The sequence below is a fragment of the Eleutherodactylus coqui genome, chromosome 1 (genome assembly GCF_035609145.1).
Source record: "Eleutherodactylus coqui strain aEleCoq1 chromosome 1, aEleCoq1.hap1, whole genome shotgun sequence".
Taxonomy (NCBI): Eukaryota; Metazoa; Chordata; class Amphibia; order Anura; family Eleutherodactylidae; genus Eleutherodactylus; species Eleutherodactylus coqui.
Window position 1 is genome coordinate 66,127,379 of NC_089837.1, and position 26,898 is coordinate 66,154,276.

General features: G+C 45.5%; 1 protein-coding gene across 1 annotated transcript in view; it reads right to left on the bottom strand.

Annotated features, from left to right (window-relative positions):
• Positions 1-26,898, bottom strand: part of LOC136619492 (uncharacterized protein DDB_G0283357-like) — a 78,464-nt gene that overhangs the window by 4,525 nt on the left and 47,041 nt on the right. The window contains exons 15-21 of the mRNA XM_066594414.1: positions 9,914-9,976; positions 9,191-9,286; positions 8,945-9,088; positions 3,923-4,360; positions 3,327-3,398; positions 2,619-2,849; positions 2,071-2,142 (exon numbers count right to left, since the gene is read on the bottom strand). Of these exons, the coding sequence (XP_066450511.1) occupies positions 2,071-2,142; positions 2,619-2,849; positions 3,327-3,398; positions 3,923-4,360; positions 8,945-9,088; positions 9,191-9,286; positions 9,914-9,976 (1,116 nt within the window). The remainder of the gene's footprint in view (positions 1-2,070; positions 2,143-2,618; positions 2,850-3,326; positions 3,399-3,922; positions 4,361-8,944; positions 9,089-9,190; positions 9,287-9,913; positions 9,977-26,898) is intronic.

Genomic DNA, 26,898 nt, shown 5'->3' on the forward strand with positions numbered 1-26,898 from the left:
AGACGGAATCATGGTTAGTGGGATCATTTATCCCAGCCCTGCTTTATGATGAGAGCTTAAAGCTGTTGTAAAGTGTTAAAGAGATAAAGTTTGATTAACAATGATATGGGGTAAGAGAAAAAAACTACTACCGTATATACCGGCGTATAAGGCGACGGGGCGTATAAGACGACCCCCCAACTTTCACCTTATACGCCGGTATTACAATGGAAAAAAAAAAATCATTACTCACCTCCCCCGGCGTTCTGTCGCGCTCCGGCAGGATGTCGCTCGCTCCTCGTCCCCGGCGCAGCATTGCTTTCTGAATGCGGGGCTTGAAATCCCCGCCTCCAGAAAGCTAATACACACGCCGTCAGCCAGTTACATCCATTCAATGACATCATTGAATGGCTGTGATTGGCTAAAACACACGTGGCTTCAGCCAATCACACTATTCAATGACATCATTGAATGGGTGTGATTGCTAACACACGTGCGCCTTCAGCCAATCACAGCCATTCAATGATATCATTGAATAGTGTGATTGACTGAAGCCACGTGTGTTTTAGCCAATCACAGCCATTCAATGCTGTCATTGAATAGCTGTACCGGCTGACGGCGTGTGTATTAGCTTTCTGGAAGCGGGGATTTCAAGCCCCGCATTCAGAAAGCAATGCTCTCCGGGGACGAGGAGCGAGCGACATCCTGCCGGAGCGCGACAGGACGCCGGGGGAGGTGAGTAATGATTTTTTTTTTTTACACTTTTTTTTTTTGTATTACCGGCGCATAAGACGACCCTCGACTGCAGAGCAGATTTTTCGGGGTTCAAAAGTCGTCTTATACGCCGGTATATACGGTAAAAAAGAATAGAGTCTTGTGAGGAAACAAAACTAAGTGACTATAAAAAGAATAAAGATAAGGGCTCACCTGGCGTGGACAGCTAGCCTGTGGGGAGGGGAGGCCGCCACACCTGTAGTCCTGGTAAGCCGGACACTTCTTCTGCACCAGGTGCATCCATGGGACAGGAAGAGTTCAAAATCCAAGGCAGGGAATCAGGACAAAGACAACTATAGTTTAAAGAAAAAAACAACAAGCGCTCATCAGTTAATGTAGGGACAAATTGGTAATATTCATTAGCGAGAAAAGAGGGGTCTGATGTGGGAATTGAAACCCTCCTCTTGTCGTACATCAAGATGCAATGTAGACGCCTATTAATAGAAAGCAGGTTGTTTTTTAATGACAAAAAGGTAAACAAAAGAACTTCACAATTTTGCAACGCGTTTCGGTGCCCATATAACACCCTTTTCAAGCATGACTTAACAGACTTATATCACTGAATATATAACAAGTTCTGAAACATTAACAGGAAGTAAGACGGTGGGAGAGGAAGAGTGTTTTAGCTCCAAGGCTATCTTAGTTTGCGTTCCGTAGTCAGCTGGAGATGCAAGGGACGCCATATCTCAGGCAGGAGACGGGAGTGCAGCAGGGGAGGGAGGCCTTGTGTCACCGGGTCGCGGCGCACAGTAAGACCTCTCAGATCATTGCACTGAGGACGACGGAGGAGCGTGCACCGTAGTGGCGAGGGGCAGGAGGTATCTGTCACATCACCAGTAAGCGACACGCGTGTCTATCTACTGGGCCGTTACACAGATCATGGGTGTGAGCACCACCATAGCAGGGGGCAGGGAAAGCTGATGCCATCCCCCATTGTGACGACGTACCCACAACTGAACAAGGAAAACATTAACCCTAAATCACTAAACAAATTTTCAAGTTACCCTTTCACTACATATTAGTCTCACAGAGTAACAAAATTAAACGTTAATATTTTATTTATCATATTTATTAGTGAAAAAGTAACTTATATGAAAGGAGATTTATTAAATTTAACTAAAAACTATCAAACGAAATAAATTTATTACTTACAGTCGTTGAAAAGTGGAATAGTGTGTCCGCCACTTATAGCCTTGCTGCAGCAGTGGCAGGAGAACTTGGTCATCCTGGGCTTCTGGTATGGACAATATCCACAAATAAACAATTGGTGAAAAATTGTGAATTCTCTATGTGTCACCTCACAAGATCACCCCTTACGGGCTTTGTTGGGATTTTGTGGCAGCCAATTAATGAGCTGTTCTAGGAGGTCCAGCATCTCCCGTGACACTTCTGGAAATAAGAAGAGAGGTATAAGATTAGTTTTAAGACTTGCTTTCCTATGCTAGAAGGTCCTTCTAAAATGGGTTTCCTGTCTTGTTTTTCCTCTGATGACCTCTCCTCCGATAGGCCATCAGTATTTGATGGACAGGGGCCCGCTGCTCAGAAACCCCTTTCATCAGCTGATCGTCTGGCCCACTGCAGTGACAGCAGCATCAACGGACATTGGAGGAAGTGGGAGCGCCGGCTTCACAACCCATGAAATAACTACCTACTTTTACTTTTGGCTTTCTGCATCCAAGGATACCTCTCCTCGGGTCATCCGGCAGCACTGCTGACAGTTCTGGAAAAGAGTAGTTGGAAAATAAAGTTATGGTTTTTGAAAGTGGGAGTGGAAAAATGAAAGTTTATGCTTCCATGGCTGACACTGTTGTTGCCGCTTTTGGTATTGCTACCACCGCTGTTGTTTCCATGGCTGACGTTGTTACCACTATTGTCACTGTTGTTTCCACAGCTGACACTGTTGTTGCCGCCGCTGTTGGTGTTCTTGTCACCACTGTTGTTTCCACGGCTGACACTGTTGTTGGCGCCACTGTTAGTGTTGTTGCCGCCACTATTGTTTCCACAGCTGCCGCTATTGTTGCTGCCGCTGTTGGTGTTGTTGCCACTACTGTTGTTTTCAACAGAAAACTCCCGCAGGATCTGCCGCAGCATCCGCACTGGGATCGCGGGGGATTTACTGGGCAATATCCGTTATTTTTTAAAATTCTCTCTCCTTTTTCACAGTTAGGATAATTTTTAACAACACAGAAAATCCCTTTAAAGTTAACCCTTAAATGACCAATCACATAAACGTATGTCATTGAGCTGTAGGGCGAGTATGGAACAAGCTCGGTAGTCATGCTTGCTTTATACCTGGCTGCTACCAGCTAATTCCTATAGCTGACATCTGCTGACTATAGCCACAATCAGAGCTGGCCCCCATCATGGCCATTTATCTACTTAGATGCTGCAGTCTATATAATCTCTCTATATAAGCTCTAGCGCTGGTATAACTGCGTCCCTTCTCTAACTGACATGCGTCTATAGAAGAGTTCCCCTATAAGACACAGCCCGTCACTACTGCCCAGTTTTATACTGTGTAGATGGCCGCTATGAGAATTCTCTATGTGTTTCCTCACAAGATCACCCCTTACGGCTTTTGTTGGGATTTTCTGTCAGCGAATTAATGAGCTGTTCTAGGAGGTCCAGCATCTCCTGCGACACTTCTGAAAATAAGAAGAGAGGTATACAGTTTAGTTTTAGGACTTGCTTTCTTATGGTAGAGGGTCCTTCTAAAAAGAGTTTCCTGTCCTGTTTTTCCTCTGATGACCTATCCTCCGATAGGCCATCAGTATTTGATGGACAGGTATTCGCTGCTCATAAACCCCATCCATCAGCTAATTGTCTGGCCCACTGCAGTGACAGCGGCATCAGCGGACATTGCGTGAAGTGGGAGCGCCGGCTTCACAACCCATGAAATAACTACCTACTTTTACTTTTGGCTTTCCGCTCCAAGGGTACCTCTCCCCGGGGTCATCTGGCGGCGCTGCTGACACTTCTGGAAAAGAGAAGTCATTTATACAGTGTTGAATAATAAATGGTACTGGTGAAAAATACAACTGCAAAAACAGCCCCCATGTAGCTTCACGTAGTCGGAAAATAAGGTTATGGTTTTTGAAAGTGGGGATGGAAAAATGAATGTTTATGTTTCCATGGCTGACACTATTGTTGCCGCTTTTTGTGTTGTTACCACCGCTGTTGTTTCCATGGCTGACGTTGTTGTTGCAGCCACTGTCCCTGTTGTTTCCACAGCTGATACTGTTGTTGCTGCCGCTGTTGTTGTCGCCACTGTTGTTTCCACAGCTGACACTGTTGTTGTCGCCACTGTTGTTTCCACAGCTGACACTGTTGTTGCTGCTGCTGTTGTTGTTGCCGCTATTGTTTCCACAGCTGACACTTTTGTTAGCGCCGCTTTTAGTTTTGTTGTCGGCACTGATGTTTCTATGGCTGACGCTGTTGTTGCCACAGTTGTTGGTATTGTGGCCGCCACTGTCGCTGTTTTCACGGCTGACACTTTTGTTGCCGCCGCTGTTGTTTCCACTACTGCTGCTATTGTTGCTGTTGGTGTTGTTGCCACTGCTGTTGTTTTTAACAGAAATCTCCCGCAGGATCCGTCGCATCATCCGCACTGGGATTGCGGGAGATTTACAGGGCAATATCCGTTATTATTTTTTAAGATTCTCTCTGCTTTTTCACAGTTAGGATAACTTTTAAGCACACAGAAAATCCCTTTAAAGCTAACCCTTAAATAACCAATCACATAAAGGTGTGTCATTGATCTGTAGGGTGAGATTACATTGTTTTATACTGTGTAGATGGCCACTATGAGAAGTCTCAAGGTGTCACCCCATAAGATCACTACTTATGGCTTTTGATTGGATTTTCTGGCAGCCAATTAGGGTGCTGTTCTAGGAGGTCCAGCATCTCCCGTGACACTTCTGGAAATAAGAAGAGATGTATACAGTTTAGTTTTAAGACATGCTTTCTTATAGTAGAGGGACCTTCTATAAAGAGTTTCCTGCCCTGTTTTTCCACTGATGACCTAAACTCCGATAGGCCATCAGTATTTGATGGACGGGGTCTGCTGCTCAGAAACCCCTTTCATCAGCTGATCGTCTGGCCCACTGCAGTGACAGCAGCATCAGCGGACATTGGAGGAAGTGGGAGCGCCGGCTTCACAACCCACAAAATAACTACCTACTTTTACTTTTGGCTTTCCGCTCCAAGGATACCTCTCCCCGGGTCATCCGGCGGTGCTGCTGACAGATGTGGAAAAGAGAGGTAATTTATACAGTGTTGAATATTAAATGGTACTGGTGAAAAATACAACAATAGGGTTATGGTTTTTGAAAGTGGGGATGGAAAAATAAAAGTTTATCTTTCCATGACTGACACTGCTGTTGCCACTTTTGGTGTTGTTACCACCGCTGTTGTTTCCACGGCTGACACTGTTGTTGGTTAGTTGTTAGTTTTGTTGCCGCCACTGTCACTGTTGTTTCCACAGCTGACACTGTTGTTGGCGTCGCTGGTAGGTTTGTTGGCGCCACTGTTGTTTCCATGGCTGATGCTTTTTTTGCGGCTGTTGTCGGTATTGTTGCCACTACTGTCACTGTTTTCACGGCTGACACTGTTGTTACTGCCACTGTTAGTGTTGCTGCCGCTGACCTTAGTATTGTTGCTGCCGCTATTGTTGGTGTTGCTGCGAATGCCGTTGTTTTAAAAAAAAATCTCCAACAGGATCCGCCGCAGCATGCGCACTGGGATCGCGGGGGATTTACAGGGCAATATCCGTTATTTTTTAAAATTCTCTCTCCTTTTTCACAGTTAGGATAATTTTTAAGCACACAGAGAATCCCCTTAAAGTTAACCCCTTAATGACCAATCACATAAACGTGCGACTGTAGGGTGAGTATGGAACAAGCTCGGTAGCCATGCTTGCTTCATACCTGGCTTGAACCAGTTTAAGTGGAACCAGCTGTAAGTCACTTTAACCAGACTCACAGTTCAACACATTGTAACCATTCTGAATACTTTGGTAATACATTTCATAACACTCAGTAACACGGACTGTGATATCTGGGAACGCTGTACCGGCTTGCCAGTCTTTTCATTATCAAATCCGTTCTCTAAACTGCTCAGATTAACACAACCTTCTGGAACATCAATGTTTCTAGCGACATACTCTCAGATTTACCGCCCATACGGGATTCAACAGACACTTTGTATTCCTAATCTCTTTGTGTTTGCCGTCTCTTTACCTACTCATCCGGGCTGGTACACGCTCTCTACAGATCACACCGATCAGCACTCAGTGTCTCTACAGGTGAAGGCTCCGCATCTACAGCAGCTCATTAAAGCGTCCGCAAGGGCCACAACAAAACTCTTTTCCATCCGCACACTCACACACAGTCCCCAGTTATACAGTAAGGGCTCTTTCACATGAACATAAGTATACAGCGTATTACACAGTGAATAAAACAGTGATTTCAATGGGTTGATTCCCGTGTGCGTATTTCAGTCACGTAAGAAAAAACTAAGCATTTCTTATTTTAGTGTATATTATGTACCAAAATAACCCATTTTAAACTGAAATCACTGGGAATTTTCTTTCAGGGTTTTTTTTACATGCACAATACGCAGAAAGTATGCACATTTCAGTCACATAAATATGCTACCTATTTACACAACTGAAATACATATATGCCCATGTGAATGAGCCCTAACCCATAGACGTCCTCACGCTTTCCTAGTACACAAATGCATCTATGTTAGTAAGTCACATTATATACATTAGGTTAGATTCCCACATTTGCCCTTACAGTCTCTTCTGTCCGCATCCTGTTATATAAGTCTATATCCTCCATGGACAGTCATGCTATATTACCTTCAGGATATGTAGTCAGGGTGGTGGGCAGCAGGTCTTCTGTAGCTATATCTCCTGTAAGGCCCCCTGTCCATGGCCGTTGCGGAATATCGCCAGCGATATTCTGCCGCGGGGGAGGAGCGTGACCGCTATCAGTTCTTTGCGGTGAGTCTATCTGATAGATAAGCTCACAGCAGAGAATCGCGGCACACCGCAATTTAGATCCCGCGAGCGGAGAATCGCTATGATTCTCCACTCGTGGATGCCACTGCTGCACTTTCCATAGCAATGCTATGAAAAAGTGCTCACTGCGTTACCAGCGGCTGGTTATCACCGCGGGTAACACAATGACCAATTACCCATGGACAGGCAGCCTAAGAAACAAGAACATAATCACTTCAATCACAAAGCAAACCAATATATACAGTGGTGTCTCAAAAGTAAGGAAACACCCAGAGAAAATGAAAATGGTTTAGCGGATGATGATCCAACTTTAGACACAAACTGTAGAGGAAGGGAGGAACCCTCTAGGCCATGTAACCTAAGTATTGCAGTATATTCTACATGCAATCAGACGATCACTAATTCAAGTCACCTATTAGGACAAAAAAAAGTAAAATAAAAGTCAGTTTAATAACCTTTTGTTGAAGTGAATGGAAACAGCTGCAATTCCAGAAACAACCCACAAAGAAGGGTGGCGCTGTGTTTGAAAAAAAACACATTTTTCTAACCCTGGACAACCCCATTAACCCTTATTATGTCAACATATTGGGCTTGTCTGTATCTTTAATAAATTGGGGAACAGTTTCCTACAGTTATAAGTAATGACATAAAATAGAGGAATAAATAGTAATAGTAACAATGTCATTATACACTTATCATTCATACTGGGAAGAGTCAGAATAATAACAGTCCTAATTCTGACCTCCAGTCCAGATGTTCCTATAGGGAGACCATGGCATTAACTAGTTTCATATATTATCTACATTTGGGCTTCAATCTGAACCCGAGATTTATAGGATGCATCTCTTATTACAGGAAGACTAGCCAATTCTAACTAATTTCCTGTTAATGGCGCAGACTGCGGCGATGCTCACTAGTGGGGAGACAACTTGTGAAAAATCAGTTTGGTCCAAATTAAATTGAACTGAACCACAAGTTCAACAAAACCCCTAAGGCTGCCTGTCCACGGGCGAGTTTGCATTGCGAGATGACACGCTTCCCATAGGCTTACTATGGAAAGCACAGCCCAACGTCCAGGAGCGGAGTTAATAGCGATTCTCCGCTGGCAAAATTCAAATCGCTGCATGTCGTGATTTGCCGCGATTCTCCGCAGTGAGCCTATCCATTATATAGGCTCACCGCGGAGACCCGTCAGTGCTTCCCCCTCCTCCCTGTGGTGGAATATCGCTAGCGATATCCGGTCACGGCCGTGGACAAGGGACCTAAAACTGCTGTATAACACAGTCAAAGGGCAGCGATGAAATATTACCAGGTAAAGGTCAAGAAGTCGCCGTGTCCAAAAAAACGATCAACAAGAAAATAAACGCTGTGCTTCGTAGTATCTCCATTGTAGCAGGAATAGTCAGGATAATAATAGTCCTAATTCTGACCTCCGGTCCAGATGTTCCTATGGGGAGAACATGGCACTCATTAGCCTCATATATCATCTATGTTTGGGCTCCAATCTGAACCCGAGATTTATAGGGCATATTTCCTATTACAGGAAGACTAGCGGATCCTAACTAAATAATCTCAGTTAATGGCGCGGACAGCGGGGGCGCTCACTAGTGGGGAACCAACTTGTGAAAAATCAGTTTGGTCCAAATTAATTTGAACTGAACCACAAGTTCACCAAAACCCCTAAAACTGCTGTATAATATTGTTTAAGGACAACAATGAAATAATGTAACTTACTACGTAAAGGTCAAGAAGTCGCCATGTCCTAAAAAAACACAAATACAATCTAAACCACAAGAGCTGTGCTCTGTAATATCTCCATTGTAGCAGGACTAGTCAGCATAATAACAGTCTTAATTCTGACCTCCGGTCCAGATGTTCCTAATGGGAGACCATGGCATTCATTAGCTTCATACATCATCTATGTTTGGGCTCCAATCTGAACCAGAGATTTATAGGGCGTATTTCCTATTACAGGAAGACTAGCGGATCCTAACTAAATAATCTCCTGTAAATGGCGCAGACTGCGGCGGCGCTCACTAGTGGGGAGACAACTTGTGAAAAATCAGTTCGGTCCAAATTAATTTGAACTGAACCACAAGGTCACCAAAACCCCTAAAACTGCTGTATAACACTGTCTAAGGGCAACGATGAAATAATGTAATTTACCAGGTAACGAGTGAGAGGTCGCCATGTCCAAAAAAACCACAAACACAATCCAAACCATAAGAGCTGTGCTCCGCAGTATCTCCATTGTAGCAGGAATAGTCAGAATAATAACGGTCCTAGTTCTGACCTCCGGTCCAGATGTTCCTGTGGGGAGAACATGGCACTCATTAGTGTCATACATCATCTACATGTGGGCTCCAATCCCAACCCGTGATTCATAGGGCGCATCACTAGTGGGAAGCCAACTTTTGACTATGTAGATAAAGAGCAAATTTCTTCTCATTTCTCCAGTTTTGACCATCAGGTTCTCTCCAAGGGTCACTATGTTCTTATCTGACAATCCTGTAAACATAAAGAAATATACAGGTTATCATCATGTTAATCACATTAACCCCTTCTACCTCTTTAGCGTATGTGTATGTCTCAGAGGTGTGGGGTGGATACAAAGTGGGTCCGGGAGCCAAGCTAGCTGCATACCCGGAGGGTGACGGCTGTTCTGACAGTTGACATCCGCTGCTAAAGGTCACAGTTGGAGCTAATTCTGATAGCAGCTATTTGACATCTTACATGCACTGTCTAACCTGACGGTGGCATGTAAACTGTCAGCATTGGGGGGGCACTCCCTCCGACTCACCATCTAAGCCACCATGTGATTGCGGTGAGTCAGTGTTTGCCATGGCAGCCCTGGGTCTAGTAAAGACTCTCAGGGCTGCCATGTATTTAAAATGGTATTTTAAATTGACAAGCCATCAATAGATGATCGTTGGGACCAGCCTTTCAAATTCCAATCAATCAGATGATTTCCGATGGGGTCAGCGCAGGAAGTAAAATGTGCCGACCATAGCGCAGCAACCCGGGTTGGAAATGCAGATGCAGCTCCTATTGAATACAATGGCAGAGACCAGCATACAACATCAAGTCCCCTCATTTCACTGAGATATATATTAGATAGTAGGAGACTGTTTTTACCTTCAGCATCCGCTGGTCCAGGCGGTGTCTCTGGTGCTCCGTTATCCTCATTGGGTGCTGCTGCTTCAGCAAGCAAGAGAGAAAGAAAAAGAGGAGAACATTATTCTTCCTGCTGCTAGAGACGTCTAGAAATGTATATGATTGGACAGAATGGAACAGAGAGATGAGAACTAAGTGATATGAGGATGAGATAAGTAACATTACCAGGTAAAGGCCGAGAAGTCGCCGTGTCCAAAAAAACACAAGTACAACCCGAAATATAAGAGCTGTGCTCTGTAAAGTCAGCATTGTAGAAGAGGCAGAATCACGGAGAGCGTGATCACTTATCCCAAACTGCTTATGATGATTACCTAACCCCTTAGTGACCAAGCCTGTTTGCGCCTTTTTTTGGAAATCTGACGTGTGTCACTTAACATATCATAACTCCATAAAGGCTTTGCATATCCAAGTTATTCTGACATTGTTTTTTTCACCACATGTTGTACTTCATTTAGGTTGTAAAAATAGACCGATAGAACCTGTGTATATTTATTAAAAGTGCCAATATTGGGAAAAAGAATTAAAAAATTGACATTTTTTCACATTTTCAACTGTTATATCTTAAATATCTGCAAACATACTGTACAAATTTTTGCTAAGATATATTTCCATCTGTTCACTTTATTCTGAATGCACATTTGAAAAACTTTCTTTTTTTTTTTTAACCATTTAGAAGTTGTACAAATTTAACATTAATTATCAACATTTTGAGGAACACTTTGTTTTCCAGCACCAAGCCAACATTGCAAAGGCTCATCGGTGTCAGAATTATAGATAACCCCACAAATGACCCCATTTTAAAAACAACAACCCTTAATATCTTCACTAAGGGGGGTCAAGAGTATTTTGTCACCACAGTTTCTTTTCAGGAATCAATGCAATTTAGAGTAGAAAAAATAAAATTTCATATTTTTGCAAATACATAATTTTAAAGACAGGATTTTTTTCTATAGTGCACATGAAAATGAGGATTTACACCTCAAAATGCATACCCCTGTTTGTCCTGTGTTCAGAAACATACCCATTGTGGCCCTATTCTTCTGTCCGTATGTACAACGGGGCCAAAACCGAAAGGAGCAGCCGGTGGCTTTCAGATCAGACATTTTGCTTGAAGGCGTTTTAGGCCCCATTGCTCACTTGTAGACCCCTTGAGCGGCCAAAATGTGGAGGACGCCCACAAATGACCTCATTTTGGAAACTATACCTCTTAGCGCATTAATCTAGGGGTGTACTGCGTATTTTGACCCAACAGTTTTTGAATGAATCAAAGCAAAGCAGAAGTAAAAAATTGTACGGGTAGAAATTTAAAAAATTATGATTTTAGTTTTTTTTTAATCAATTATGTGATTTCAAAAACAATTTTTATTGGAAAGCAGACATATGAATGGAGGCTTTCACCCAAAAATTGATGCCCCCGTTTGTCCCGTGTTCAGAAACATACCCATTGTGGCCCTAATCTTCTGTCCGTATGCACAACGGGGCCCTATCTGAAAGTAGCAGCGGGTGGTTTTCAGAACAGACATTTTGCTTGAAGGTGATTTAGGCCCCATTGCCCACTTGTAGAGCCCTTGAGCGGCCAAAACGATAGAGAACCCCCACAAATGACCCCATTTTAAAAACTAGACCCCTTAACGCATTCATCTAGGGGTGTACTGCATATTTTGATTCCACCATTTTTAAATGAATCGAAGCAAAGCAGAAGGAAAAAGTTACGATTTTTGTTTTTTTGGCAATTACGTCATTTTAAAAATAGGTTTTTTTGTACAGCATACATAGGAATAAAGACTTTCACCCCAAAATGTATACCCCCATTTGTCCCGTGTTCAGAAACATACCCATTGTGGCCCTAATCTTCTATCTGGATGCACAACAGGGCCCAAACTGAACGGAGCATCAAACTTTAACTGTCTTTTAACTTTTACGTGATCGCCATTATCCATTGGATAATGGTGATCACATGACCGAAGACCACTCACCGTGGCCCCCCATGACATCTCTAAGCTCTTGGCTACCTTTAGTAGCCAGGAGCAAGGAGATTTTAAATTTCCTCTTGCCCTCCCCAGCTTCTGCGCCTGTGTCCACCATTTTGGCTGCAGGTGCATGTGCTAAAACTGGGGAAAGGTCCGCAGATAAGGATCCCATCAGGGGACATTGCCAGTGGACTTATTTAAGTAATTTCACCTCCCCTCACGGATCCGATCCGTGACGGGAGATGAAAATTGAGCTTTTTTTACTTTTACGTGATCGCCGTTATCCATTGGATAACGATGATCACATGACTGGGAAACGCGTACCATGGCACCCCATGAAATATCCAGGCTCTTGGCTACATTTAGTAGCCAGGTGCAGGGAGATTTTAAATTACCCCGTCAATCTGCGACTTTTGAGCCTGCGTTCGCCATTTTGGCGATGGACGTGTGCAATCAAAAATATAATTAACAACTGTGTTCAGTAAAGTCAACATTGTAGAAGAGGCAGAATCACGGAGAGCGTGATCACTTATCCCAGCCCTGATTTATGAGGTTATCGCCCTAATCATGCTGTGATTTTTTGATATGGCTGCACAAGAAAAATCGCTCATGTGAATTAACCCATTGTAAGTAATGGGTTATTATACACATACATCCCGTTTGTCCCGCAATCACAGAATTGGCGTGTTTTTTCTTGTCTGTGAAAATACAGGTTTAGAGCTGAAACAGATGAATGCGTTTGCACATGTTTTTGCGCGCATGAAATCGCGGCTATAAAATGTGACGAAGCGAAGCCATTCATTTCAATGGGTTCGTTCTCCTGAGCGTATTTCTCGCGTTCTCGACCTGCCCTATCTTCCTGCATATTATGCAGAAAGCTGCTATAGAAGTCAATGGCAGGTTTAAAAAACCCAAGGGGAAGGGTGCGGCTTGGCGGGCGACGCAGGGAGAAGACAGCTGGTCCTTATTAGGCTTTAAATAGTATCACACGCGTGTGAACTGGCATTGCGAGGACAAAAATTAAATTACTACGCGCCGATATGCACGTATCAGCCTGAGTATTGCCATCTCACAACTTTCTTCATGTGTAAATACGCCCCCGGCGGACATATTTGCGCACATGCTTGTCTGTCAAAGCCCTAGGTCAGCGTTACTTTGGAACCACTCTTGTTGACCCTGTACAAGCAATAGTTCACATTTATAAGTTAAAACAGCAGGGGTTCCCAAATGTGAGCTGTGACTTCCTGGGGATCACAAGAGGATTTGGGCCTTACAGGCAACTGCGATTTCGCGGTAAATTGCGATTTGCACGATCGCGATTTTAACATTACAAGTCCCATAGGCCCCTGCAGAAAAAAAAATGCTGCGAATTTCGCAGGGAAAAAAAAACTCCAGTGGGTAGTTAGATCCTGCAACCTATATAATCTCTCTATATAAACTCTAGTGCTGGTATAACTGCCTCCCTTATCTAACTGACATGCGTCTATAGAAGAGTTCCCCTATAAGACATAGCCCGTCACTACTGCCCAGTTTTATACTGTGTAGATGGCCGCTATGAGAATTATCTGTGTGTCACCCCAAAAGATAACCTCTTACGGCCAATTAATGTGCTGTTCCAGGTCATCCAGCATCTCCTGTGACAGTTCTGGAAATAAGAAGAGATGTATACAGTTTAGTTTTAAGATGTGCTTTCTTATGGTAGAGGTTCTGTAGATGGCCGCTATGAAGGTTCTCTATGTGTCACCCTACAAGATAACCCCTTACAGCGTTTGATGGGTTTTTCGGCAGCCAATTAAGGTGCTCTTCCAGGTAATTCAGCTCCTCCCATGACAGTTCCGTAAATAGAGATTCATACGGTTTAGTTTCAAGATATGCTTTCTTATGGTAGAGGGTCCTTCTAAAAAGGGTTTCCTGTCTTGTTTTTCAACTGATGACCTATCCTCCGATAGGCCATCATTAATTGATGGACAGAGGTCCGCTATTTAGAAACCCTCCAATGTCCACTGATGCTGCTGTCACTGCAGTGGGCCAAACGATCAGCTGATGGATGGGAAGGGGTAGCCCTGGCAAAAGTGATATATTTTTTTAGGCGATGTATGTTGGCTGTCTTTTCTGCAATATGCAAAATTTAATAGAATGACAGTAAATTTACAAAATACTGCAATACCTAAGTATTGCAGTATATTCTACATGCGATCAGATGATCACTAATTCTGGTCCCCTATTAGGACAAAAATAAACTGAATCAGTTTAATAATGTTTTTTTTTAGTGAATGGAAACTGAACTACAATTCCAGAAACAACCCACAAAGAAGGGTGGCGCTGTGTTTAGAAGCAAGCAACCATAATTTTCTAACATGGGACATCCCCATTAAACCCATCATGTCAACATATTGAGCTTGCCTGTATCTTTTAGAACTTAAAAAACAGTTTCAGTTATAAATAATGACATCAAATAGAGGAATAAATAGTAACAACGTCATTATACGCTTACCATTTATAGTAGTTGAGATGTTCCTATGTGAAGAACAGGACATTCATTAGTTTTATACATCATCTACATTTGGACTCCAATCCTAGCCCTAGATTTATAGGATGTATCCTTTAGTACAGGAAAACTAACAGATTCTAACTAACTAATCTCATGGAAATGGCGCGGACTGTGGCGGCGCTCAGTAGTGTGGAACCAACTTTTGAAAAATTTTAATTTTAATCGAAGTACTTGCGTACATGCTGTTTAATAATTTCTTCAAAGCTCTTTCCCAGTATAGAAGTCAGGCTCACAGGCCTGTAGTTTCATGGATCCACCTTCTTCCCTTTTTTGAAGAGAGGGACAACATTTGCCGTTTTCCAATCTTCTGGGACTTCTCCTGTTCTCTAGGAACTTTCAAAGATTACGGAGAATGGTTCAGCAATTACCTCCGCTGCTTCCTTTAGTATCCTAGGATGTAATTCATCTGGACCTTGAGACTTGAATTCATTTAAGTTAGCTATGTGTTCCCTCACCATCTCTCTGTTTACAGATAGCCTGCATTCTTGCATTCCTCCAATAGCACAGGGAAGAAAACAGATACAAAGTAGGAATTTAAAAGCTCACCCTTCTCAACATCATTTTTAACCAATTGACCATTTTATTCCTGTGAACATCTTATACTATCTTTGAATTTTCTTTTGCTTTTGACATACCCCCCAAATCTTTTATTGCTTTTGGCCTCTATTGCAAGCCTCAATTCATTATTAGCTTTAGCTTTTCTGACACTTGACCTACAGTTTCTGCAGAACTCTTTAGATATGTCCCCCCCCCCCCCCCTTCCCTTTGATAGACACGTTAAAAAGGAAAAAAATATATGTTTTAAGTTTTGTGTTCAACCATCCTGGTCTCTTTAAATGCTTCCCATTCTTCCTTCTTTTAGGGATTGTTAACGATTGTGCTTTAAGAATCTCATTTGGTATGTGAGCAGAGGGCTGTCTGGATGTCGAAAAATAGAATGAATTTAACAGCGAACAGCATGGCTGGTTACGTTATAATGGTCATACTGTTATGGGCAATAAGATGAGAAAAGTGTCTGAGGAAGTGACCAGGAGGGGATAAAAGGAGTATGAACTAAATGGATGTTTTATGTATGAATGCTTCAAGGACCACAGACTTAGTGACACAAATGGGCGAGACATCCGACTGACTTATGACCGAGATCACCAAATAAAGGCTCCCAAGATTAAAGAAGGTAGTGTTCCACCCATTCGCCGGCGTGGACGTGTGGCAGATGCGATGAACAGAATGCTTGGTGGCAAAAGATCTCTGTGGATTGTGGTGGAACACGCTCTCGACCCCCAAACCCCAGGTTGTATCCCATAATGCCCGTTGTAAAAGGCACCTTGCCAGGGCACAGTGAGCTTGATTTTTTGATAGATACTGGGACAGCCAAGTCTGTAATACACTCAGTGTCACAATTCCAGAGCTGGATCGGAGTCTCCTGTTTGTTACCGCCACTGAAGGGTAGTCAAGTCAGAGATGACGATGCAGCACAGAAGGTTTAAGCAGGAACATAGAAAGGGAGGCAGGCGGGGTTTGGTACACAAAAATGATGGTCCACTTATAAGAAAGACAGATATGCAGAGAGAGAGCTTGGGTAAAGGCTCAGGGCACAATAAATACGTAATGAGGGAGGAACGGGGCCAGGTTTATATAGAAAATGCAATTTGTGCAGGTTGAAGCTAAATGGGAAACAGGAACCAGATTTGCAGAAACAAGATCCAAGGACCAGTTCAGCAAAGGAGCTGTCTAGAGGGCTGAATTGCTCAACAGGTAGAGCTCCTGCCTGGATGACATGAGCTCCTGGGTTCAAATCCTGGCAGATAACATTTTCCCCTATGAGATCACAGATGACTTTATCACCTGAACTGGAGTGGATGGCAATCCCAATGGCACTCCAGTAACCATGCCTCTAGCTGCAGATATTGACTAGGGTCACAAAACTGTCTACCCCACAGAAAGGATTCTAACACGATTCCTAGTCAGTGACACTGCATCGGTAAATCTGCTTGGGGCCGATGTGCTACAATCCAAGCAAACCACTATCCACTTCTCACCCAACGTTACTGTCACCCTTGGCTCTGAGGTGGATGAACAGTTAATTTGCTTGTCACATGTTTTTTTTTTTCTTTGAAACAGCAAACAAGTGCACGTTCTGTGCAGATATAGCCCAGCTTATTCAGGTCCCACAGACACTATGGGCAAGCAGCAAGACAGATATTGGGAAGCTTCTGGTCCATCCTATCTTAGTCAAGGTGAATGAAGGGGCTGTGCTTTCTTCACACCTTAGTACCCCTTAAGGCCCGCACAATAGGCAGCCATCGGAATAACACTTCACATCTTATTACAGGCCAGAGCCATAAAAGAAACAACTTCTTGTAACACTCCACTGTATCCAATGATAAAAAATGGAGAAAAAGTCCATCCCCACCTTCAACAAATTGATAGCACCCGCTGTTCCAAATCCTCACACCTTACTGGCTCGATAGCCCCTGACTACCACTCATTTCATGGTTGTGGATCTGGTTATTGCTTATTTTGGCATTGCCCTGTAGAAATCATGTCAGTACTTGTTTGCCACCACCTTTAAGGGGAAACAATATACCTGTCTGGTCCTCCCACAGGGTGCACAAAATTCTCCCACACAGAATTAAACTACTGTAGCCTCCATCCTCCAAAATTGGATCCCTCTAGATCCTCCCATGGTGCTCCTGCAGTACATAGAAGAGCTACTTCTCTGCTCTCCTTGCGCCTGGCTCTTGCCCCCCCCCCCCCCCCCTGCAGATGAGGACGACGTATATCGGCTTGGCGTGAAAACCGAGCCGATATAAGTTCATGGGAATGCAGCCCAAGTAAAATATAGGCAATATAGCATACAAACGCGTTCTATATCTCTAGCACAATATATATAGATGCAATAGAAATAAATATTTTGTTATCCTAATAATCTCGGTAACCCTGTAAGTCTTGTTAAACGAGCACAAAGGCAGATTTTCGCATACAGTACCTTAAATCACATGATATTTCCATCCCAGTGATGAATAAATGCACCAGAATTAACAGAGAATGGTCTGACACTTTATTGGGAGGAGTGGGCACCGGTATGGGTGAATTACATTCCATTGACAGTAATGAAGAACAAGGTAGCTCATGCAGGTGAGGAGGTGTCACAATTAATTCATCTACAGGCACAATGGATGCCATCCCTGTTTTTCCCCCGACACCTGATGTTGGGATATGATAAAGATATAATTACAATATGATATATTTCGAAATGTTAATGAATTTATTAAATGTACTCAATGTAGTTTACAATATCCATATATGCTTCATGAAAGGGATAAAATGCATTGAGGTCTGATGACAAATAATGAGCGATTACGGAGAAACATTTTTCGGAACATAATACCTGCTGCCGTCTGGATAGCCAGAGTGTTCCATGTCAAGAAACATTGTGCAGCGGACAATTCAGCTTCTTTACAGTGAAGGTTTTTGATCTCACGTGTCAGTTTGTGGTACTAATTGTCATTTTCGGCCCACTTTTATATCACTATCAATATTGCTTGCCAAGTTTGAGGTTACACTGATAGATAGCGATAACCACACTCACAATGATGTAAATTGTGGAAGGACTTTGGCTGGTTTGGTGCGTGGGGGGAGTACAGCAATATACGTACCTTGCCTATTACAACACTCGGTAAGCATGTGTGACTGGACAGTATCGCCACCTACTTCTGTTATGTTTACAGAGATCGGTCCACAGTACATCTGTATGGTAACTTACCAAGAAAGAACCGCACAAATGTATAATTTAACCCTTCCATGTTGAGGCTGCCTCTGGAATGTATCCTTAATGCATTGGTTTAATCCCCCTTGTTCCACCTCCTGCCTTTGTACCTTCTGTATCACCCCCAACCCCTTTGTTTCCAAATAGTTGAATACCACATGTAACGTTTGTAATTTCTGTAATGTTCGTATTGCGTGTCTTCCTCATGTGCCACAAAAGCGCTGCGGAATAAATTAGCACTATACAAATAATTATACCGATTATTATATAACTTTTTGCCAGATGGTAAACAATCCACAACACTATATTGGCACCCAATATACTAACAATATCTCTAGCGCGTGTTGTCCGTTTAATAAAGGACACTGAGCACCTGAAGAGGGAGTCATAAACAGTTCTATGATTGACGTGGAAAAACAAACCATAACATCAAATGTCTTATTAACAATAGCCACTAAGACACAAGAGGATCAGGTGGCCGCTGGTATGACATATTCACTGGTTGGTTGACTACGGCTACATGCGCTTTACATTGGTTTTTGCATCCCATGTTGGTTGTACTTATACTTTGTACTAGTGATCTCCAACTGGAGTCCCTTCAGCTATTCTCTAACTACATCTCCCAGCATGCCCTGTTTAAGAAGCTATTCCTCCCTTTTCAGGAAAGTGGCATATAACAGTGTACATAACAATAAAATGCGCCTCCATCAAATTTTGCAACTTTTTTTTTTTTTTTTACAACAAAGAGGTACGATGATTCCCCCTGCAGTTCCATCCTGGTTTCCGTCTCTGCGCATTTCTGCATAAAAGATGGAAACCTGAGACAGAGCCACCGCTGAAGAGAAAATCACGTTGAGAAAGTAGCCATGGGGACATATATCATGTATCCCCGCCACTGGGTGGTAACAATTATCATGTGTATACACACAGGGCTGGGGATATACAGTATAATATATGCATACACCCAGCGGTGGGGATATATAGTATACTATGTGTATACACAGCGGTGGGGATATACAGTATAATATGTGTATACACAGCAATGGGGATATACGGTATACTATGTGTATACCCACAGGCCTGGGGATATATAATATACTATGTGTATACCCAGCAATGGAGATATACAATTTTATATGTGTATGCACAGCGGTGGGGATATACTGTATAATATACGTATACACAGCGATATGGATATATGGTATATATAATATGTGCATACACATGGAGGTGAAGAGTTTCAGGAAAACAAAAAGTTTCTTTCCGCGCTCGTTTTGTGGATCTTCTTGTGTGGAAAAAATATACTGTCACAGAGGACAGTTTTTATAATAGTATATTTATTCCCAAAATACAAAATAAAAAACGTTACATGCAAGAAACAACTTGCTGTAATAAATAAACAACGCGTTTCGGCGTTCTCAGACGCCTTTCTCAAGTGTATCAATGCATTAAAAATCAACATTTAAATAGTCGGTCTTACCTTCTGGAGGTGGCAGTTACAAGTGCTCGGTGTGCGTTCTCGTGGTATGTCGCTCTGGCGCAATGAATGAGCGTCATGTCTCTGTAATGGAGAGGGTGTTCCAGCGCAAGTTTGCGCTACTATTGAACGTAGAATCCGTAGTGTAGAACGGTAACTGCGTATCCAAGCTCCATGTAATTATATTTGTGCAAAACCGGAATTTGTCATTTGCAGAAAACGGGAAACTACAAGGTTCCCGTTGTATCGCTCCATTAAGGATCGCTCCGACCTCCAGAGGAAGCTAAGTCATAATATTTTTTCAAATATAGAATGAACTATACTATACAAATATATATTTAAAACAGATATGTATTTAAACAACTATGTATCTATTTATAACATCGCTACTGTACATCTAAAAATTGGTTATATGTAGAGATGAGCGAGCACCAAAATGCTCGGGTGCTCGTTACTCGGGACGAAATTATCGCGATGCTCGAGGGTTCGTTTCGAGTAACGAACCCCATTGAAGTCAATGGGCGACCTGAGCATTTTTGTATTTCACCGATGCTCGCTAAGGTTTTCATGTGTGAAAATCTGGGCAATTCAAGAAAGTGATGGGAACGACACAGCAACGGATAGGGCAGGCGAGGGGCTACATGTTGGGCTGCATCTCAAGTTCACAGGTCCCACTATTAAGCCACAATACCGGCAAGAGTGGGCCCTCCCCCCCTCCCAACAACTTTTACTTCTGAAAAGCCCTCATTAGCATGGCATACCTTAGCTAAGCACCACACTACCTCCAACAAAGCACAATCACTGCCTGCATGACACTCCGCTGCCACTTCTCCTGGGTTACATGCTGCCCAACACCCCCCCCCCCCCCCCTGCACGACGCAGTGTCCACAGCGCACACCAAACTGTCCCTGCGCAGCCTTCAGCTGCCCTCATGCCACGGCACACTCATGTCTATTTATAAGTGCGTCTGCCAGAGGAACCGCAGGCACACACTGCAGAGGGTTGGCACGGCTAGGCAGCGACCCTCTTTAAAAGGGGCGGGACGATAGCCCACAATGCTGTACAGAAGCAATGGGAAATATAATACTGTGCCACCGCCATCAGGAGCTGCACACGTGGGCATAGCAATGGGGAACCTATGTGCCACACACTATTCATTCTGTCAAGGTGTCTGCATGCCCCAGTCAGACCGCGTTTTTTTATAAATAGTCACAGGCAGGTACAACTCCGCAATGGGAATTCCGTGTGCACCCACAGCATGGGTGGCTCCCTGGAACCCACTGGCTGTACATAAATATATCCCATTGCATTGCCCAACACAGCTGAGGTAGTAATGTCGTGCTTAATGCAGGTGGGCTTCGGTCCACACTGGATGCCCCAGTCAGACTGGGGTTCTTTAGAAAGGGAAACAGATGCATTTACAACTCCCTGTGCACCCACAGCATGGGTGGGTGCCAGGAAGCCACCGGCGGTACATAAAAATATCCCATTGCATTGCCCAACACAGCTGAGGTAGTAATGTCGTGCTTAATGCAGGTGGGCTTCGGCCCACACTGCATGCCCCAGTCAGACTGGGGTTCTTTAGAAGGGGAAACAGATGCATTTACAACTCCCTGTGCACCCACAGCATGGGTGGCTCCCTGGAACCCACCGGCGGTACATAAAAATATCCCATTGCATTGCCCAACACAGCTGAGGTAGTAATGTCGTGCTTAATGCAGGTGGGCTTCGGCCCACACTGCATGCCCCAGTCAGACTGGGGTTCTTTACAAGTGGACAGATGTAGTAACAACTCCCTGTGGACCCACAGCATGGGTGGGTACCAGGAAGCCACCGGCGGTACATAAATAAATCCCATTGCATTGCCCATCACAGCTGAGGTAATGTCGTGGTTAATGCAGGTGGGCTTCGGCCCACACTGCATGCCCCAGTCAGACTGGGGTTCTTTACAAGTGGACAGATGCAGTTACAACTTCGTGTGCACCTACAGCATGGGTGGCTCCCTGGAACCCACCGGTGGTACATAAATATATCCCATTGCAGTGCCCTACTTAGCAGAGCTAACGTCAGATACAATACAGGTGGGCTTCGGCCCACACTGCATGCCCCAGTCAGACTGGTAATATGTAGCTTAACAGTAACCTCGTTGGTGGTAATGTGGTGGTGACTGCGGACCTGTTAGCGCGGTTTTATGTAGTTGGTTTTCGGAATGTGGCCAGGATTAAGTGGGCCGTGGCGGGGGGATGGTGGTGGTGCTCTCTTGTTGTGTCGTTAAAGGTGAAATTCTTGGACTGCCACCAGACGGACCAATGCAAAGGTATTTGCCAAGAATGTTTTCATTGTTGGAGGAGGAGGGGGATGTTTTGGAGGCACTATGTGTCCTCTACACGTGTCCGTGGTTATATGCACCTTAACAGTAACAGCGTTGGCGGGAAATGGCCTCGCCGCCATCATGTCTTTGTGAAGCCTCTGTTTCCACACCCCAGTGACATACCATTAGCAGCGGTATAGGCAGAGCCCAGAATTATTAACATTTCAGCGGTAGCATTAGGGACAGGCCCCACTAACATATCACTAGCAGCAGTATAGGGGGAGCGCAGTCTTAGTTCCATTTCAGTAATAGTAGCACTCAAGACAGGCCCCAGTAACATTCCCATTGCAGCAGTTTAGGGAAATAACAGTCTCTTTCACATTTCAGTAGCTGCAGTATAGACAAGGCCCCAGTTACATTTATGTAGCTAAAGTGTAGGCCAACCCCACACACCTTTCTGTACCATGAGTGCAGGCGAAGAACATAGAAATTACTATGATTACACTGTAGGTGAGGGCCCCAAAAAATTGGTGTACCAACAGTACTAATATACCTCAGAAAAAATTGGCCATGCCCAACCAAGATGGCAGGTGAAACCCATTAATCGCTTTGGTTAATGTGGCTTAAGCGGTAACTAGGCCTGGAGGCAGCCCAGTTTAACGAAAAATTGGTTCAAGTTAAAGTTTCAACACTTTTAAGAGCATTGAAACGTATAAAAATTGTTTAGAAAAATTATATGAGTGAGCCTTGTGGCCCTAAGAAAAATTGCCCGTTCGGCGTGATTACGTGAGGTTTCAGGAGGAGGAGCAGGAGGAGGAGGAGGAATATTATACACAGATTGATGAAGCAGAAATGTCCCCGTTTTGGATGGTGAGAGAGAACGATGCTTCCATCCGCGGGTGCAGCCTACGTATTGCTTAGGTATCACTGCTGTCCGCTGGTGGAGAAGAGAAGTCTGGGGAAATCCAGGCTTTGTTCATCTTGATGAGTGTAAGCCTGTCGGCACTGTCGGTTGACAGGTGAGTACGCTTATCTGTGATGATTCCCCCAGCCGCACTAAACACCCTCTCTGACAGGACGCTAGCTGCAGGACAAGCAAGCACCTCCAGGGCATACAGCGCGAGTTCAGGTCACGTGTCCAGCTTCGACACCCAGTAGTTGTAGGTGGCAGAGGTGTCACGGAGGACGGCCGTGCGATCGGCTACGTACTCCCTCACCATCCTTTTACAGTGCTCCCGCCGACTCAGCCTTTACTGGGGAGCGGTGACACAGTCTTGGTGGGGAGCCATAAAGCTGTCCAGGGCCTTAAAGAGTGTTGCACTGCCTGTGCTGTACATACTGCTCGATCTCCGCACCTCCCCTGCTACCTGGCCCTCGGAACTGCGCCTTCTGCCACTAGCGCTGTCGGATGGGAATTTTACCATCAGCTTGTCCGCCAGGGTCCTGTGGTATAGCAACACTCTCAAACCCCTTTCCTCTTCGGGAATGAGAGTGGAAAGGTTCTCCTTATACTGTGGGTCGAGCAGTGTGTACACCCAGTAATCCGTAGTGGCCAGAATGCGTGCAACGCGAGGGTCACGAGAAAGGCATCCTAACATGAAGTCAGCCATGTGTGCCAGGGTCCCTGTACGCAACACATGGCTGTCTTCACTAGGAAGATCACTTTCAGGATCCTCCTCCTCCTCAGGCCATACACGCTGAAAGGATGACAGGCAAGCAGCATGGGTACCGTCAGCAGTGGGCCAAGCTGTCTCTTCCCCCTCCTCCTCATCCTCCTCATGCTCCTCCTCCTCCTCCTCAACGCGCTGAGATATAGACAGGAGGGTGCTCTGACTATCCAGCGACATACTGTCTTCCCCCGCCTCCGTTTCCGAGCGCAAAGCATCTGCCTTTATGCTTTGCAGGGAACTTCTAAAGAGGCATAGCAGAGGAATTGTGACGCTAATGATTGCAGCATCGCCGCTCACCACCTGGGTAGACTCCTCAAACTTTCCAAGGACCTGGCAGATGTCTGCCAACCAGGCCCACTCTTCTGAAAATAATTGAGGAGGCTGACTCCCACTGCGCCGCCCATGTTGGAGTTGGTATTCGACTATAGCTCTACACTGTTCATAGAGCCTGGCCAACATGTGGAGCGTAGAGTTCCACCGTGTGGGCACGTCGCACAGCAGTCGGTGCACTGGCAGCTTAAAGTGATGTTGCAGGGTGCGCAGGGTGGCAGCGTCCGTGTGGGACTTGCGGAAATGTGCGCAGAGCCGGCACGCCTTTACGAGCAGGTCTGACAAGCGTGGGTAGCTTTTCAGAAAGCGCTGAACCACCAAATTAAAGACGTGGGCCAGGCATGGCACGTGCGTGAGGCTGCCGAGCTGCAGAGCCGCCACCAGGTTACGGCCGTTGTCACACACGACCATGCCCGGTTGGAGGCTCAGCGGCGCAAGCCAGCGGTCGGTCTGCTGTGTCAGACCCTGCAGCAGTTCGTGGGCCGTGTGCCTCTTATCTCCTAAGCTGAGTAGTTTCAGCACGGCCTGCTGACGCTTGCCCACCGCTGTGCTGCCACACCGCGCGACACCGACTGCTGGCGACATGCTGCTGCTAACACATCTTGATTGCGAGACAGAGGTTGCGGAGGAGGAGGAGGAGGGTGCTTTAGTGGAGGAAGCATACACCTCCGCAGATACCACCACCGAGCTGGGGCCCGCAATTCTGGGGGTGGGTAGGACGTGAGCGGTCCCAGGCTCTGACTCTGTCCCAGCCTCCACTAAATTCACCCAATGTGCCGTCAGGGAGATGTAGTGGCCCTGCCCGCCTGTGCTTGTCCACGTGTCCGTTGTTAAGTGGACCGTGGCAGTAACCGCGTTGGTGAGGGCGCGTACAATGTTGCGGGAGACGTGGTCGTGCAGGGCTGGGACGGCACATCGGGAAAAGTAGTGGCGACTGGGAACTGAGTAGCGCGGGGCCGCCGCCTCCATGATACTTTTGAAGGACTCCGTTTCCACAACCCTATACGGCAGCATCTCAAGGCTGATGAATTTTGCTATGCGGACGGTTAACGTTTGAGCGTGCGGGTGCGTGGCGGCGTACTTGCGCTCCAACAGTTGCGCAAGCGACGGCTGGACGGTGAGCTGAACTACACTGGTGGATGGGGCCGAGGACAGCGGAGGTGAGGGTGTGGGTGCAGGCCATGAGGCGGTAGTGCCCGTGTCCTGAGAGGGGGGTTGCATCTCAGTGGCAGGTTGGGGCACAGGGGGAGAGGCAGGGGTGCAAACCGGAGGCGGTGAACGGCCTTCGTCCCACCTTGTGGGGTGCTTGGCCATCATATGTCTGCGCATGCTGGTGGTGGTGAGGCTGTTGGTGTTGGCTCCCCGGCTGAGCTTTGCGCGACAAAGGTTGCACACCACTGTTCGTCGGTCGTCAGGCGTCTCTGTGAAAAACTGCCAGACCTTAGAGCACCTCGGCCTCTGCAGGGTGGCATGGCGCGAGGGTGCGCTTTGGGAAACAGTTGGTGGATTATTCGGTCTGGCCCTGCCTCTACCCCTGGCCACCGCACTGCCTCTTGCAACCTGCCCTGCTGCTGCCCGTGCCTCCCCCTCTGAAGACCTGTCCTGTGTAGGCGTTGCACACCAGGTGGGGTCAGTCACCTCATCGTCCTGCTGCTCTTCCTCCGAATCCTCTGTGCGCTGCTCCCTCGGACTTACTGCCCTTACTACTACCTCACTGCAAGACAACTGTGTCTCATCGTCATCGTCCTCCTCACACACAGAAAGTTCTTGAGACAGTTGGCGGAAGTCCCCAGCCTCTTCCCCCGGACCCCGGGAACTTTCGAATGGTTGGGCATCAGTGACGATAAACTCCTCTGGTGGGAGAGGAACCACTCCTGCCCAATCTAAGCAGGGGCCCGAGAACAGTTCCTGGGAGTGTTCCCGCTCCTGAGCAGGTGTCATTGTAGTGGAGTGAGGAGGATGGGAGGAAGGAGGAGCAGCAGACAGAGGATTCTGATTTGCAGCAGTGGACGGCGCAGAACTGCGGGTGGACGATAGGTTGCTCGAAGCACTTTCTGCCATCCAGGACAGGACCTGCTCACACTGCTCATTTTCTAATAACCGTCTCCCGCGTGGACCCATTAATTGGGCGATGAATGTGGGGACGCCAGAAACGTGCCTCTCTCCTAATCGCGCAGCAGTCGGCTGCGACACACCTGGATCAGGAGCTCGGCCTGTGCCCACACCCTGACTTGGCCCTCCGCGTCCTCGGCCGCGTCCACGTCCTCTAGGCCTACCCCTACCCCTCAGCATGCTGTATTACCAGTGATTTGATTTCACAGGCAGGAAATAAATTGGCGCAAGACTGCAGGCCAAATATAATTTTTTCCCTTTTTTGAAAACGAAAGGCCCCACTGCCTCTATTGAATGAATAATCTAAGTTTAATAACTGTGCTGTGTCCCTGCTAATGTGTCACAGAACTTGAGGGTAGCAGAGTTATTAACTCTGGCAGAGCAGGTATTTTTTTCCCAATTAAGGAAAGCAAATGGCGAAGCCAGCAGTAAACCGTAGCTGGGTGCGTCTGATTTTTTAACGTTGTACACGCAGCTCACACGTGTCCACAGCCCTTAGGACGGACAGAGGCAGGACAAATAGATTTCGTTTTCACTTTTTTTACACCAAAAGGACCCACTGCGTATATTCAATGAACATGAGAAGTTTAATAACTGTGCTGTGTCCCTGCTAATGTGTCACAGAACTTGAGGGTAGCAGAGTTATTAACTCTGGCAGAGCAGGTATTTTTTTCCCAATTAAGGAAAGCAAATGGCGAAGCCAGCAGTAAACCGTAGCTGGGTGCGTCTGATTTTTTAACGTTGTACACACAGCTC